Source organism: Stegodyphus dumicola, chromosome X1 (genome assembly GCF_044657685.1).
Source record: "Stegodyphus dumicola isolate Sdum_Otavi_A_Nest chromosome X1, ASM4465768v1".
Taxonomy (NCBI): Eukaryota; Metazoa; Arthropoda; class Arachnida; order Araneae; family Eresidae; genus Stegodyphus; species Stegodyphus dumicola.
Genome location: NC_140780.1, coordinates 149,459,296 through 149,477,850, shown reverse-complemented (window position 1 = coordinate 149,477,850; position 18,555 = coordinate 149,459,296). Strand labels below are relative to the sequence as shown.

The following is an 18,555-nucleotide window of genomic DNA, read 5'->3' as shown; positions in this document are numbered from 1 at the left end:
ACAATATGCCATGTATTTTATAATTTACCAACCTTATGTCAAATGGTCTTCGTTAAATCTTCTAGCCCCTTTCCATTTCTTTTTACCGTGCAGATTCATCATACTTTGAATTATGGCGGCGTCACTTAACTCTCCCACAACTGGTTTCTTTTTTACTGATTTTATTTCATTTGATACTCTTGTTTTGTGAAAGCTAATTAATGGATTGTTCGGATGAAGACATTCAACTATTTCCAATAACTCCGAGTGAATGGACATTGGATCATTAATATTTCCATCATCTTCGATAGAATTTTGCTTCAGAGCATTTGGCCATAATTTTCGTCAAGCTTTTTGTAACTATGTATTGTTTATATGTTTCCAAGCAAACAGCAGTCGGGAAAATTATATTGTTTTTAATTGAACTGAAAGCTATAATCAAAATTTAAGGATTAAACGAGTTGTTATATTTACATTTAATGTTTGAACAAATCCTTGATCCATAGGTTGAATTAAAACCTTTAACTTAAGTGGAAAATGTGATATAATAAAATTACTCACTACAAATAATTCAGAAGCCATAGCGTTCTACAGTAATCCGAAAGCTCATAGCTTTTGCACTGGTTTTAAAGTTGCTGAGAAGGTCAAAATTTTCAAAAATATTCTTTAACAGCTGGTGCAAAGTAGTTAATAATTTTCAGCTTTTGGTGAATCTTTAACGTCACGTTTCTGCTTCATTCCCTTCTCAACAATTTTTTAATTAACGTTTGGAAATGATTTAAAGGAATAAAAGTAATGAAAGCAAATTATATATAAATGAAGTTTTAAAGGACTAACTGAAGGTGTAAAATGATGCTAGCCTTTCTGAATATTGTCGAATCAAATGATAGTAACGGGACTGAACGGCAAGAATATCTGTGAGAGGAACATAAATGTGAGGAACAGTTATTTGTTGTATAATTTTTTTGTTGTATAAACAAAACCTGGATAATTCTGCGAGTTTTACATGATATTTACCCTGGAAATATGTTTTACATTTAAATCTTTTAAGAAATATTTGACTTACAGCGAGTTATGCATAGCAACATCTACACTCTGCACATAAAAAAAAGGGTGTACAATTAAGAATCTCCCGTTCTACTGGGCCGATTGAAGAAATCTAACTTGCCTTTTTCATGTCTCGAAAGCGCGACTTAGGATGTATATTAAAGTTATATATATCATTGATATAACTTGGGTATTTTCACAAAAAATCGGACTTTTTCTGAAATGGCATTCTGATTTTTTTCTATATTTCGATTCTATGACTCAGGCTATGCCTAAATATTAAATTTTGTAAATTGGTGAGAAACTTACTGAGGAATTCAAAATTTCATCTTGGTGCACTTTTTTCAATTTGCGCGAGGAATAATTCACTTAGCGAAATTTTTAATTTATGGTAACCTATTTTCCTTTCCTTTTCATTAAGCGCGAGAAGAAAAAAAAAGTGAATCGTTCCTTCTTTAAAATAATTTTCTTAATATTATATTTTTTAATCACAGTTGTTATTTTTAGTAAACCAAATTTGGCGCTCTTACTTCTCAAAACAAATATGCCAAATTTCAAAACTCTCCAATATATAAATTCACGTATATATTTGGAAATTTTGAATAAAAAAGGCGTGCTCAGAAATACATCTTCTTTCAGATGATGGCAAAAATTTTATAAGTTATTATTCAAAATTTTTTTTCGAAAAATGTATAAACATTACTAAACAATACAAATTTTAAAAATAAGTCAAATATCTGTTAATTTTATTTAGATTGAACCTAAATTTTGGACTATGGAAGAAGGAATCAACTAAGTTTAATAAAAAAGATATGCCAAATCTAATTAACATATATTAGTTAAAACTTTGAGAGCTAATTTTTTAAACACTACTCGTGCAATTTTTACAAAACTTAGTATTTGATATAATTTGAGTCGTAGAATCCAAGTATGGAAAAAAATTAATATGTCATTTCAGAAAATGTCCGTTTTTCTGTTAAAATACCTATGGTATATAATGCTATATATAAATCTAATATATATCGTAGGTCGCGCTTCCGAGACGTGCAAAACTCAAGTTAAATTTCGTCAATCGACCCAGTAGAACGGGAGGTTCAGAACTGTCCTCCCCCTTTTTTTGTGCAGAGATTACATTAAGAATGCATCTTCAAGTTCCATAATTTACGATATCTCAAGTGTTTGTGCTAGCTCACGTGCAATACCACACTGAAATACCCACTAAGAGATCGACTGCTTTAGTTTGCAAAATGCGTAGGTAGATAAAAATTTATTATTGGTACTTTAAGGTTCTTCGACTAAAAAGATACAGTAGTTTCAGAGAGACGTAAATGAAGCTTACGTGCTCAGCTTTTCAATTCAGGAAATTTCTGCCTTGCGACGTCTGCACGAGACGGTTTCTATCTTGGTGATTCACGATCTTTTCAATTGGAAGTTCAGCAGCATCAAATTAAAAAAAAAGAAACCCTTTCTTGTGTAGGTTTATAGTGGGAGCTGCAAACACTATAAACCTATTAATAAAATGTGTAGGATAGTGATGTCCATAAATATGCCATGAGTTTTCTGTGTTTTTGATTTCACATGAAACATAACAATGAATGAGTTTATTGGTTTCCTGAATGTTAGTTATCAATTATTTTTTCCTGTAACTCACGCTATATAGCATGATTGGTTCGCATACATATTTCTTAAATAAAAGCAAAAATGTAAAATCTTAATATTTGAATAAATTTTTTTAATGTTTTTGAATTAATGATCTTAGCTGCTGATATTATAACGCTGGTTGTTCGCTTTCTGTCAACCCGCACAAAAAGCGAGACTACTACTGCGTTATTTTAAACCTTTTCTAATTTTTTTCATTCGAATGCGCAACATACGGTTTTCACCTTGAAAGAACAGTCACATTCCTTAAAAGACATAAATACTGTAAGTATAAAATCAAAACAAAGCGAAGAATCTTAAATTAGCTGTTAAAGTTTGAGACTAAGACATAGTATATTGTGTTTACTTATCTGTCCTTGCCGTAGGTAAAATAAAATGTCTGTCCATCATTCTTTCTCTTTTGTTTCCTGCGCTCCCGCAGTTTAACTATGGAGAAGATTTATCTCTTATTATTTTTGTTTTTAAAATACCGATTATGGAACTTCTTTTTGTTAAATCTGGATTTTGAAGTTTCAGGTAGGGGCGAAGAGGATATTTGTGTGACGATATTTTTGGAGAGCTCGAAATTTGTATGTTCTAAAAAGAAATGAGCAGTATGAGCCTGTTTCTTTGACAGCTTTAGCAATCTGGGGAATTTTCGCAGAAGCAAAGTTTTACCTTAAATTGCAGGATAGGTGTAAATATATTCTGGAGGAAGTTCAATACGAGGGTATCTTCTGCAATTCATTCATATTTCAATCTCATACTAAGACGAGTTCTTAATCGCGTAATAATTTCAGTAATATTTTGTATTGGTATCAGTTTCTTTGCGGTTTATTCGTAGACTTATAACTTAAATATAATAGTATGGGAATTTAATGAATTTGAATCTATACACCGCAATGGAGGTGACACAAATTCAAATTTATATATATTATATTAAGGCGCTTGCAAAAATTAGAGTATTATGTGTAAGATATTAAAATAGTTACGTATGTATGTATTCACTGCAATAAATTTTCTTATTAAACAATGTCTTTAAATGTGCATATCCGTTTCATTTCCTCAGGGTGTCCTATAACTTCAGACCTTTATAAAAAAATGGAAAATATGATTAAAGTCTAGGCAGCTTAATATGCTACTGTAGAGGAAATATTTAATATATCATATCATGTAAAATGCTGTGAAAAGAAATTAATGAATGTTTTTGAGTAAACTTTAGAAAATCCGAGTTACCATGCTTTCTTCTTCCGCAAGATATTGATTTATTACTGATCCATTCTCTTTCTTTAATACATGTTCTGCATATTAATGCCGTTTCATCAGTGCACGGGATTTATGTAACCCTTGAAATCCGATAAATCTTTTATTTCGAAAGCGCTTTCTTCTTCACCTTATCGAGCACTTTTTTTATGCGGAAGTGTATCGAAGATAAGAAAGGAAAGTTAGTGCGAATGAGTTTTAAGACCTGTTTACGACTGGAGATTCATTAAAGAGGTAACGTGGCAGACTAAACTGATCGAATCTACTCCAGTGCACAAAAGGTTATACTTAAAGCATATTTTAAATCAATTATAACTTATCTTCATAATGCAAGCAGTTCAGACGTCATCTGGAAGAAAATTTATTAGCTTTAGTGTAAAATCTTCTGGAATTTACTGAAGAGAACTTGCTTTCTCTTTAATATCTTGATAGTTGACTGTTTGGGTAGAGTAACTGAAAAAACGTGATGTATTTACAATTTCACCGATTTATTCAGTATTAGTATCATACCATATTATTTTTGTTTCTTTACAATTGATCCACAGAGGGTGAGTAGCAAGACCGCTGAACGCTGGTAATTCAACTCAGATTCGGATGGCCGGCGAAATGGCGACTGCATGGAAGATTGAGGTTACCTACCATATATAACGTGAATACGAATCAGTTTCCTCCTAAATGGACGCATCAGCGGCGGAGCCTGAAATCGATGAATGCTGCTAATTCGACCCGGGTTTAAAGCTCGGCGAACAGGTTGTCTACATAAGAGGGCGTTTTCGTTTTTTTTCCCTTTGTGTTAATGTTAATATAAACCATTTTCCCTTTAAATTTCGCATCTCTTCTCCTAGGCAGATAAACTCTCACTACATTGCTATAATCTATATAATCTTATTCTTTCCTCAAGAAGCTTGCCACGAAAGTATCCTTTCCCTGAGGTAGATAGATCCGTATACTTTGCTACAATCCCAATAATTCGTCCTTTACTTTCAGTACAATCAGCGTTAATTTCATCAATTCGTAATTCGAATGTAAACAGTTCAACATGAATGCATTAAAAGAAGAGGCCGTATAATTTAAAAATTTTTTTGTTATCGAATGTGTAGTTATATTCTCTACAGCGTTTAAGCAAATTGCATTAGGTACGTTATTCGTAGGCAGAATAATTAAAAATAATACAAATTTAAGTTCCCGTATTATTCTTGTGAAAATTATAGAACGCGTAAAGTTTGAAAAAAACAAAGGTTTTTAAAAGTGAGAAGTTTTTGTTTCTAGGGATTTATTCAAATACTACGTCAAAATTTTTTCAAACATGGAAGAAGAAAAATAAGAAGTTTTCTAACAGTTGTAATTTATTTTAATTCTTTTTTATATATTATTAATATATTTATTTTTAATTTGTAACAAAAGAGAAATGACGTACTAAAAAGATAAAAAATAAAGAAAGGTATCGACATTTATTTTATTTTGATATTTTGCGTAAAGTTTGTGAAATAAGAGTTAGTTCAAAGGTGAAGCACTTGCCTCGGGTGAATAACTAGAAGGGGCGCCAAATTAACTACGAAAATGTAGAATATTTCAGAGAAAGAAATTATTATTGTTAACTTTCAACATCAAGAATCAATGGGACACATCAAGAACTATAAAAAAATTTCGTGTTGTGAACAATCCATCTGAATTAAGAGAAGAATGAATAGCAATAATTTATTCTGAAAAATGCTGCAGTTTCACAGTACTAAGTATATTTATTTTCTAACATTAAAATTTATTGTTGGAACTAATGTATTAAGGCTAACACATGCTTGTTTACATTAACGTACTGAGCTGCATGGTCTAAACTTGTCTACAAAGTATCATTCTGCTGACATTAGAACTTAGGCCCTTAATTTGAACTATAGTTCTTGTTACTTTGACTTCACCATAACAAGTATTAAGTCCGCTGAGTATGGGCAGCGGCACAACAGTCTACATTTTGTTGCAGCAGACTTGTCACATAAAAGCTCATTCGAATAGCATCGGGAGACTAAATAAGGTTGTTCAAAAATTAAATATACCATGTTATAAGTATTTTGCTAAATTTTTTATGTAAAATTTGCCAATGAATGACACGCATGTTTCGGGATTTTGTCTTCTTGTAACTGTACAGTTAAATATGGGTATAACAAGACAGAAAATTTAAAGTTGGTTTTATTTTTGGTTATTACTTGAAGATTCTTTGAAAATACCAGAATGTAAACATATAAAGTTACGACATTTCTTTTCTGAGGTATTCTATTGTTTATAATGAAACAATGAAATGAACTGTTTAGTTATGAGTATCAAAAAAATTAAAAATAAGGTTTATAATTTTGAATGCTTTGTGAAAGATTTAACAGAAACGTTGAGGCTACTTCTATCATAACTAATGTTAATATAAAAGAACATGTTTGAAAAGGTTCAGTTTCATTCTGTTGATTCTAAGGTAACCGATAAAACAAATATATTTTTAAAAATATATTTGTCTTTCCAATGAAATTTTGAAAAACTCAGTTTCTGAGAAAAAGTAGAGTTAGTTGGCATATGATGTTTAAGTTCTGCTTAAGTTCAAATAAGTCTTTCCTATAATAAAAATTCATTTGACTGATAAACGATTTGAGAATATTAAAGACTATTTCTTTGTTTTATCGATTATAATAAAGCATGCGAGGTTTTCTTCTTTAAGAGGGATGCTTTCATGGAGAATATTGCATTTAGTATTCAAGTTACACATGAGAAATTCCGAAAACTGTACGCAGGCAATTCGTCTCCAAACCATTGTGGATCTGACAACAGAATTTTCAGTAGCCCTCAACTCTCAATCTTACTAATGTTTTGAAAGTACTTTTGCAGAGAACTTGTTAATACATGGAATAGATCCAAAGGATTCTTACGGATATACTTTTTAAAGAATTAGAGAAATGACTTTTAACTCGATTCACTCGCTTAACGAGCAACTTTTTACCTCTGAAAAACTAATCTGAAATTTGTACTCAAAATATTCAATAATTGTGCTTTTTACGTCATCATCATTAAATTTCTTTCTGCGAAGGTCATATTTCACTTTGGAAAACAAATAATAATGGCTTGAAGACAAATCTGGTCTGTAAGTGGAGGGGTCAGCTTTTTGCTGTTCAAGAAATTGAATTGCTTTGACACGCAGCTGGTTTTGAATTGCTGAAAGAAGTCGAACTGAAGTACCCATCTTTGCAGAATTTTTCATGTAGAAAGTGCAAAACAGTTGTTTTATATAGATCCAATCTTGAGGCTGTCTTCTTGACTTTTAGTCTGCTATCAGCCAATATTTTCGTATGTCAATGCCTCCAATAGTTGACCTCCACAAGAATCATCATTGGCCCATGGGAAATTGTTCTACCCATTCATTCACTGTATAATAGGGAGGAGACGAATCACTATATACATGATTAAGTATAGTTTCATTTCTTTTGGACTAAGTTCTTCTTTAATCAAAAATTTAATCACAGAACGTTGTTTCAAATTTAAACGTTTCAAAATAAGCTAGTACACCACATTTTTTTTCCAAATTGGCCAGACGCATTACATTATAGCACTCATTTATTTCACTGTGAGGCACTCATTTATTTCTTTGCCTCAGGTTGAAAAAATATGTTGTCACGCCTCTGTGAAATAAATATTTTAACGATGTTGGTGCGCGATGTAATTAAACGTTGGTTTTAGTTTTTATTAATTTATGATGTATATGTAAAAAAATGTATAAGTTTCAGCTGTCGAAGAAAACATCGTAAAATACATTCATTATATATTTATTCATTATTTCAGTACTCTATTTCTACATACCATGTATTACGACTGAAGAAATCTAACGTTTAAAATCATGCCCTTCCAAGTTTTTTTTTTTTTTTTTTTTTTTTTTTTTTTTTTTTTTTTGAGAAGAAATGACACAATGAAACGCACACACACACACAAAAAAAAAAAAAAAAAAAAATCCAGATTTAACCTTAATAAAAATGTTAATTATGCCTTATTTCTGATTTAAGAGTGATGAAATTTTAAATACAGTGTTTTTTATTGCATGATGTAATACAGTTTTCTTTGCAACTGTACTTACCTTAAAGTAGAAAGCAAGACACACCTTTAACAAAAAAAGGTAAAGAAAATCGCACGCTGTGAGGTAAGGTCATAGTAGGTTAATTATAACGAGAAAACGTCTGCCCTTGAAGAAGTGGAATTTGCTTCTCTATCTTTGTTTTGCTTTTACAAGTATTACTACTTCACTCTGTTCTCTTTTGCATCTCCATCTAAAATATTCACGAAGAAATTACTTTCCTCATTACATTCTACTTAAATGCAGTAAACTATGTAGAGGTGATTTGGTATTTTCAGTCGAGAATGTCGTCTATTGCAACTCTATGCAGTAGTTTACTATAAAAATGAAAAATTTCAAACCAGTGCATATTTGCCTGTGCAAACCTTGACGTTTTCTGTATTTTATGAGTTTTCCATGTGAATTTTATTTAATATACGCAGTTATTAAATAAGTATTAACACGTATTTAAGTTTTCTACTCTTATTTTATTACCGTACTACATGTAGAAGTACGATTACCCTGATTAACTAGGATCACTGCTCATCCGGGTAATTGGACATTCGGATGGTGGGGTATCTCTCTCTCTCGCTCTTTCCCTCCCTCCCAGACAAAACTTATATATGCTGCTATGTAAGTGAAGGAATTTTATTCCACTTTGTTATCGATATTACCTTTGTCTTTTAGGGTCATAAAAACGCGTTTCATTTTCAGTATTATGTGGATTAAATAAAATGTATTACATTGCGTACATGAAAAGATGGCACTTTTCTTAAGATTTTAAAAACACACGTATACCTCCATCGGCCTCCTAAAAATTCAATGGCTATCAAAGGGCTTCTAAAAAATAAGTGATTGCAGTTACACTGTATATTTCAAGACAAAAATTCTTTGCATAAAACTGAGAATTGGCTTAATATCACCAAACTATTTAATGTATTTTTAAAGAAAAAAATATATTCAACAACTACTAATTAAGGATTCGTCGGGAATTGCCGAACCATAGTGTGACTGTTTCATCTCCGAGAAGGTCGTTGTCCAAAGTATACCACTGGGGGGGGATCGATATTACTTTCGCAAGAATGGGGGATAGACAGTCCCATGCATCTATAGGCGCCTAAATTAAAGGGCGATATTATTTTGTTGAATTAAATAAGGCGAATGTGTGCTGAAATTAATTTAGGAGATTTTTAAAAATTATATACTATAGCTGTGTTTTTTCCTTATAATTTAAATCCTTAAACAAGTTACCAGTTGATGACTTCGAAAGAAACCTACCAATCCGGATAACTGGAGTTTTGGAAAATCGAAATTCGCAAATACCTGAATTTTGATAGACACTTCTTATTGCTAGTGAGCGTGAAATTCAACTTCATTTGGTTCTAGTTTTTTGTATGAGTTCGTGGTAAAAGTGACTCTTCCTTGTCCCCAGACTTATATTAACGCAACAGATCTTCTTCCAGATCATTTGCTCAAATACATAATATCATGTCCTTTTTATAATCCTTAATGGTGATATTTAATTCATCCAGTATGCAGGCTATTCAAATACTCTATATTATCGCACCCATAAGGAAAATAATAGTTGATATAAAGGCATGATGATCTTGTATGCAAAGGCAAGCTAAATAACTGGATTTTAGTGTCTACGAAAACATCATGTTAAAGTACCGTAGACATACGTTACTTTGCGTGCTATACAATGAGCTGTCGCATCATCTTACTGATCGTAAGCTCGGAAAACTTCATCTTCTCTTAGTAGAGTAGATAAATAATTGTCACAGTGTTATCAGAATTTATAATTAGTGAAGAAAATGAGCTCGCGTGAAACTTGAGCGACAGGTCTAACTTTCTAATCAAGTTAAGTTTTTACAAAGGTGCACGATGGTTCTTATCTGAAAGCTCGACATATAATAAATCAAAAAGTAAAACTTTCAGATAGTTTCATGGGAGACTATTAACGTGGCTTAATCGAGAATTGCATTCTTTTGACATCACGTTTTCTGCTTAGATAAATAAACAGAAGAAAATTTGGGGAACGATTTTAGTTTTCGAAAAGAGTGTAATTTTTCGAGATTTTGAAGAAAATTGTTTAGAGCGAGTAGAGGTTATCTTTTGCCGAATTTCTATCTATTGCTATTGCTGTCAGTTTTAATGCTTGCAATTTAAAATATAAATCTAATTGTTTAAAAAATTTCCTTTTATGTTAAAAATTATGGATTTTAAGATATTTTCAGAACTACCAAAATTTGTTTCGAGCCTTCATAAAATCAAGTAGTGGTATTAAAGGTTTTTCACATTAAATAACTTAGAGTGATTCTTTTTAGTGGGATTCACTGGTATGATAAAATATTAACCGATAAATAGTAAAATTTGAGTTAGAGAAAGGCGGAGTATTTTATGATGCAAAAGTTTTTACATATAGTAAATGTCTGAAAGTAATGTGTTAAAATATTATCAAAGAGATTAAAATAATAATAAGCTTTAGCCAGCTTTCTAAAAGATTTTTAAAAGCGAGTTTGAATCTTAAGCCTACATGATCCTGATCAGGATCTAGATCCTGATCAGGATCTAAAAACTTTTGCATCATAAAATACTCCGCCTTTCTCTAACTCAAATTTTACTATTTATCGGTTAATATTTTATCATACCAGTGAATCACACTAAAAAGAATCACTATGGTTCCGTACCGGTAGTCGAAATCGTACAAAATTTTTCTCAAAAGCATGAAATCAAAGCGGCGCATTTTCACGCTTCAGTGCTAATTTTAAGTATCCTGTTATTTGCTGCTTCTTTCTTTTTCATTTTTCTCTTTGGTTAAGTTTTTATTTTTAGTCATCGCCACGCTGCTTGTCGTGCTTGGAAGGATGTGAATCTTGTAGTTATTAAGGCCTTTCAAGTAGTGCAGAAATACTCAGGATCATGTCAAACGAATTAAAGTTGTTTTAGTAACATACCCTGTGGGAATAAAATTTTAAATAAAAAAAAATGTTTTTCAAAAACATTTAAGACTACAATAAAATATGCTATCTGTCTAATATGATTATTTAATTATGAAGTTCTGTACATTGATCTAAGAATTCGCTGATCAGTAACTAATGTAATAAACTGAAATTCAAAGACTGAAATCCAAAATCTAAAATTGTAAATAAGAAAGAATTTTAAAACTTATAAAGAAACAGTTCCAGCAATTTTAGGGGGGTCTATGACATCATCCGTTATTAAATCCAAATATCCAGAAACGAGCCATAAATAATTGAGGTATTCTGGATATTAGTGGAAAAGTGGAATCATGTAAAGGTATTCCTACTTAAAATACTAAAAAGAATAGTTTCGAAATGTGTATTGTTTATCTATCTTTCTTTAACATTCAAGTCAAAGTCCTCCACGAAGGCTTGCTTTCCCTTAGACAGAAAGCCCTCATGTGCCTTGCCACAATCCGTATAACCTAAGTTAATCCCACATGAGTTCATATGTAATAATTAATTGTATGGTGGGTTTTTTTTTGTTTGTTTGTTTATTTGTTTATATACAACTGTTTTAAATGCAGAAATTTCACACGCCACTGAGTTAAGTAAATTTTGGAAACTGCAATTGTTTTACATGGCGGGGAAAAAATTAACATCGTGCAGCAATCTAAGGCACTGTATCATCAATATATCTGTTTGTCTTTTGGTGTCCATTTCTTTTACATGCGTTACGGATTATTTTAGTATTATTTTAATTTAAGCATTCTGTACAAATTATCGGTTCTTAGTATTTTTTCCTCTTCTAGAGTGCAGAAGTTGTGGAACAACTAAACGAGATAGGTCACCTAAGAGAGCTTCTGCGACCATATAAAGTAAGTTTACATTTCTTAAAGCGTATTTTATTGAATACTGAACGGAAGGAATAACATTTTTTTAAAAAATTCAATTTTATTAAATCCTTTTATTAGGAAACATGGTAAAATTTACAGTTGTCGTAAATAAGTGTTTCTGGTGAATGCTGTCCTGCAAGGTATAATTATCTAGCTAAACTGAAGTAGCGATTTAGATGCTATATTTTACCAAATCACGATAAAACTTCTATTTATTTCAATAAAGTTGCCAGATTCCTTAAACTTTGTCAGATTATCAAATTTAAATAGTTGATATACTAATAATGTGGTCTACCTGAAAAACTTTGAGAATTATAAAATAAATATATTTAAATTTTATAAGGTTAAAATTGCTATTCAAAATCTGAAAGTAAATGAGACTTTCTTGAGTACCCTTACTGACTATACAGCCATAAAATATTATGTGAGCACCCATGATTCAGGTCTCAGATGTACTGCCACATGTTTCAAAATTGAACAATAAGTGAGGGAAATACTTATTTTAGGATTTCGTTAAAATTTTGACCATGAAAATGTTAATTCTCTCTTGAATAGTCATTTTACAAAGGCAATAAATTAAACATTTTTGCATTACTGTGGTAAAAAATAAGTTTTACGTTTAATTCATGTGTCTTTCGTTGGTACCTAATTCTTCTTTATGCCATTTGTTTTTTTTTCCTTTATGCCATTTATTATAATTTATTACTTTAAAATTACAAAGCTATTGAACTAAAGTTGTTAAAATCCACTGTTAATTAAATTTCTTTAAAATATGCATTTCTGTGTTGAAAAGTTTTTGAGAACAAACTGGCTTGCTATGTAATACGAGTTTCAAAGTTAACCTATTTAGTTTTAAGCTATTTTATTGAACATTTTTTTTATTAACAATAAACTTTTTTTATTAAACAAAGTAATCTAAATGTTCTTCACATTTTTCTGCAAGAAATTTTTCTTACGATAATAATTTTTACTTAACATATAGATTTTATAAAAAAAAATTTAATTTATAGTATTTTAAAAGTAATTATGGGAGAAATATTTCTTTCAGTTTCTTTCAGGATTTTACATAAAGAAATGGCATCTTTACCCTTGGTGATATACATAAATGAACTCCCATGTAAACATCGGAATCCAGTAGAAAAGATTTCATAATAACTTTATGAAATTTTATCATTTAAAGCACTTTCAAAATTGTATTAGATAAAAGTGGCTAATATCAAAATTGAGCTATCAAATATAGCTTTAAGGTGATTGTACAGTTAATATTACTACAAATAATTTTAATGGAGAAGTAAGTAGGAATATTGGCTTTTGGTGTGATTACTAATAAAATTTAAATATTGTTTACAGAATAATAAATTGCTAAGCGAAAATTTATCTTTCTTTAAGCAAATACAGATATTTATGAAAGTTTTTGTCTCGCAGATGAGTTACTTCAAGCTTCTATACTTCATGCCTAACAAAACATCCAGTTCCACAACGAAGAGCTTAAATGTGCCAAAACAGATAACTTTCTTAGGGTAAAATATTAGTAATGTGCAAAGATTATCATAAGTTCCTTTATTGCAGATATGGATATTTAGAGATAGGAATGTAAATTTAAGATTTAAAATATTGCGTTCATGAAATACAAGACAATTGGTTCAATCCTTATGTTACAAAATTATAGTAAGTGCAAATCTTTACTACTGCCTTCTTCTGTAGCAGTTAAATTAGTTAACCATGCCAGTTTCAAACAATTCATAAGGAGTAAAGGTCTCCCTTTACTCCTTATGAAGTAAAGGTCTCCCTTTACTCCTTACGAAAGAATAGATTTCAGTAATAGATTTCAGTATGCCTTTGAAATATTTCTGTAATCAGGAAAATATGTACAGAAATGTGTTTGGTTCTGATGATATTATAGAATACATCTTTCTAGACGTGAAGGTACCACTGGATAGCAGTAGTGCAAAATTAGATGTATGCTGTTTATTTATGAAATACTTCTACTGTAAACGTAAAAAATGGTTCCTGGTATGGTTATATTTTTTCAGACTAATCCATCAAACACTACAAGAGATAATTTTAACCTGTAGTATTTATCATTTTATCACTTTTTATCATTGGAAAAAATATTGAATTGGCTTTTTAAATGGTTTAAATTTTTAAATTTTAAATGGTCGATATCTCACAATAATATATACAATTCTTAATCCTTTTTTTATTATTATTGTTATTGTTGCTGTTTTTGAACTATATACGCGAAGTAACAATGCAAGACATGTTTATCCTTAATGTATTTGATTTTTGGTCCTAATATTTTATGATTATTTTTACATTTCTAGAGACAATCAGTTGGAGGAGTGTGCCAACAGTGTGGTGGATATCGATATCTATTGTGCCCCGTATGTGGTGGCAGCAAGAAATCAGTGACCCATAGACACCATTTTTCAGAAGATCTTGTTGCTCTTCGTTGCGTGACGTGCGATGAAAGTGGCCTTATCCGTTGCCCTCAGTGCATCAATGGCGAAGGTTGACTTTAACTTTTTCTTCACTCAGTAGCTCAAACTGCAATGATGAAAGACCATAGAGCTACATATGTTTTTCCTCGAATCGACATACTAGTTACAGCTGACCATTCAGCTGAGCCAAAGTATTGAGACTAACAGGGCTTCAATTTACCACGCTGTGCAAGTGTGAGACATAATATGTAGATAGAAAGTGCCTTATATAATTTCCCTATGCTCAACGACTTGAATACTTTGTATGAAAAGTCTTACTAACAAACTTGACAGCTTCTGGTATCTGGCCGGCATTTTACATGCCGATATTGTGTAGATTATGTTTTCACACTTTAAAAGAGTTTTACGTGGGTTACGTGGTTAGAGAACCACTGGTGGGTTCAAAGCTTGTCAATGCGTCAGCTGACCCTCCAATGGCGAACACACACATACACAAACACGTATATGATTTTAATCTAAAGAACTGGATTCGTAAAAACGCTAGGATACATGTATAGTGAATTTTCGAACGATTTTCTATTTTCAGTTCTTTTCAGGAAAATTCGAAATTCTTTTTTTTTTTTTTTTTGTTTTTGTTTACAATTAATCCTTTGATGACGTTAAACCTTCGCGAACTTTTGAATGTTCAGTATTTATCCAATTGCGGGCATTAACTTTCATGCAGCTTATAGTCTAGTGGGTTGATGTCTAATAATTACGACCTCGTGTAGTAAAAGTACTGGATAGATTTCTAAGAAAATAATCTTAATATTTATAGTTTTAAAACGACAATAGCAAATGCGTTAAATCAATGCTACACTTCAGGTTGCCATGAGCATCTCCATAAAATTTACACGTCACACTTCAAGTACCTCTTTATACTTATTCACGTATACACGGCTTTCCGATCTTCACGATAGCTACTGAAAGTTTTAGCTTTCTTGCCAGAACTGTAAATGAGCCGTTAAATAAAATTATTGACAAGTTAAGACTTTATTAGTTTAAGCAGTTGACAATCAGACCCAAGTACAAGTATTTAAGAGCAGTTTGCAATGGTTATTGCAATTTTGTGCTTTTTGGTATAATATTCTGAACGTCAAAACCTGCATTAACTTAGTCAGCATAACTGTTCAATACTCAAGTCAGGCCCCCAACTTGGAGAAAAGAGTGATAGATCATTATTTCTTTCATCCTCAGCTAAGCAGGAATGCGGAAAAGCCAGTTTCGCAAATGGTCCTCCTTATTGTTTATATTATCTGTATGGAGTAAGTAAAAAAAAAAAAAAAAAAAAAAAAAAAAAGCGGTTTGTATAGCTATTTCAAGTTCAAAATGCATTATTTTCGAATAATGTATTTAATTTTCTTTCTGGGTGATTGTTTGCAATGGCATAAGAGTGGTTTACCTCATTTAGTTAAATTTTCGTGACTGTATCTGTTCTTAATCCTTTTAGTCACAAAATTGTAATGTTTTAAAAAAAATTAAAAGAAATAAGTAAAAAAGAAGAAATAAAAGAAAATTAAAAAATGTGCATGAAAGTAAATGCTATCATGAATAATATATATATTAAGAAATTTTTATTATTGAGTCTGTGATTGTTCCTTAAATTGTTGCTTTTACTGATGAGCTTTCTTCCACATATTAATATCTAAGAGCTTGGAAGTAATTAATAAACTTCTTTTATTATGAGAGTAATGCTTAAAGCCAATTTTTAAACATATTTTTAATTTTTCAATGCACAGAAATATAAAATCGTATTGTATATTTAAATTTTTTATAAAGTTTTAATTTATTTTAGGTCTATATGACTGGAAAAATACTGGAGGACACAATTATGTAAAATAAACTTGCATTTTCTTCTTTATTTAACTGATGTTAAATTTTTATTTTTAAATGATTATTTAAATTAAATTTCAGATGTGCAATGATATTAAATTATTGCTTTATTATATAGTTTTCAAATGCTTATATATTGCACTTCTAATTTTATTTATATCATTTTGAATTATGCGAGTGTGCATATATTACTGATTTGCTTTTGATTAATGTTATTTAATATTTAAATATATGTTAATAGCTGCAAGTAATCGAAAAATTATGCATTATATATATGTACCCATACTTTTAAAATGGTAATGAATAATTAAGCACTTAAAATAAGCGAAGTTGGAGCGAATTCATCACCCCACCGGCTGCTTTTCTGTAATTGTACTTACCGCCATATTTGTTGTGTTAATAAAAAAATTATTTAAACTGTGTGCTTTATTTTAAAGAAAACATACACAACCTATTATAAAACATTTTGATTACTTTTGAGATATCTAGTCATTATTATAAGATAGAGGAACATATATGATTACATTTAAGTTTTAACTATATTATTTTTAATAATTTTTAATTGATCTAAAATTATTTTTAATAATTTTTTTAAATATAAACTACACATAAATGCTTAAATTTAAGTATTATGAACTGATAATTGAACGAGAAATCGAATAAATTGTTCTACCAAACTTTTATATGCTGCATTTCGACCACAAAACGGCCCACCAGTGTTCGAGTGGTTAAAACTACATGATACTGATAATTCGACCCAAGTACCCTGGTAGTTCGGTCCGAGGTTCGAATCCCGCGAACGGGCTGGCTGCATGGGCGTTTTCGTGGTTTTCCCCATGTGTAACGTGTATACGAGCCAGTTTCTCTTAGAAAGTCCTCCACGAAGGCATCCCTCCTCTTAGGCAGATAGCCTTCGAGGCTTTGCCATAATCTCACACACACACGATGTCGTTAGACTTTTCATTCTTTTTTCTTTTTATCCGGTCCGGTTCTAAAATTATAAACTGGAGGTTGAAAGATGCTTTAGTTCGTTCTTTAGTTACATAGATTTTCTTTTGACTATCACTGATATTTCATCTCACTCTCGATACGCTTTACTGACACTGTATTTATCACTTCGTTTTGTAAAATATTTTCATATTTTTATTGTTATTTTTATTTTCTTATTTTGCAGATCATGACAGTGCTTTCAAATGAATGAGGAACAGAAAAAAATATTTTACAGCTTAACACAATAAATGTAAAGTTGAAAGGGATATTCAGATGCATAGAATGAAAAAGAGCGAGCTTCCCTAAGAAAATTCTTCACAAAAACATCTTTCTTCTTAAACAGCTAGCCAAAGTTTAATTTGGTTAATCAACTAACTAATTAACCAACATCTAAATTTACCTAAACGAATTTTAAAATATCACATTTTCGAAAATAAGGATTGCAATGTTTTAAGCATTTCCTAAATAACAAGCACCCACCACAAACGAAATAGACAACACTGCTGAACACTATTTCGAGCTGGGTCCGAATCCCATTGAACGGTCTGTCTGCACGGGATTTTTCATAATTTTGCTCCTGTAGTAAAGTGAATTAGAGCTAGTTTCCCTTAGAAAGTCGTGCACAAAGACTTAGGATTTTAAATACCTGACGAAAATAATTGTATGCACTTTCATAAAAATTTTTCATTTTGCTATAATGTTGTTCTAATAAGTTCTTAAAATGTTAGTATATAACTGCTTGCACGAAACAAAACATTTTTATTACATCATTCTTGCCTATAGCTTCAATACAGTACAAATAATATTGGTCAAAATGTGTAAGGATGTGTTTACCTACATTTATTTAAAATAACTATGTATTTTAAAATCTAGTCAAGGCTGTATTAACCCTTAAACAATATAAGCACGTTCTTAGGGCATCGAGGAAAGGAGGTACCTCAAAAATGTCCTTAGGTAGACAGAAAAAGAGGAACCTCAAATTTTTCTATTGCCAGTTTTACCATGGAATGTAACCAAGAGAAAGAAGAAAGTATGAAGGAAAAGCTATAGTGAAGTCCTTAGGGGTCTATAAAGGTCTTAATTCGGCCCTGAATCTAGTGAACATATTTATGCAATTAAACTCGTTATAGTAGGAAGGCGGTTAAAAAATGGCTGCAGTTCTCGCTGTAGATAATAGAAAATGTAAAAAAAAAAAAAAAAAAAAGTATGTTATGCAAATCCTGGCTGCCAACATTGAAATCTAAAATTCAGTGTGGTGCGTTTACTTACGCATTGCTATTTGAATGATCGGGGCAATAATTTGTTTAAATGCGACATTCTTTGTATTGGTAACATCTCTTGCTCGTCATGACAAAGAATTTCGTAAAGCTTGTTATTTTAATACTGGAGTT

At 30.8% G+C, this 18,555-nt stretch overlaps 1 protein-coding gene across 1 annotated transcript in view; it reads left to right on the top strand.

Moving 5' to 3' along the window:
- Positions 1–15,641, top strand: part of LOC118192884 (uncharacterized) — a 121,729-nt gene extending 106,088 nt beyond the window's left edge. Inside the window, exons 3-4 of the mRNA XM_085807074.1 lie at positions 11,778–11,843; positions 14,186–15,641. Coding sequence (XP_085663200.1) covers positions 11,778–11,843; positions 14,186–14,377 — 258 coding nt within the window. The 3' untranslated portion in view covers positions 14,378–15,641. The remainder of the gene's footprint in view (positions 1–11,777; positions 11,844–14,185) is intronic.
- Positions 15,642–18,555: the final 2,914 nt, after the last annotated feature.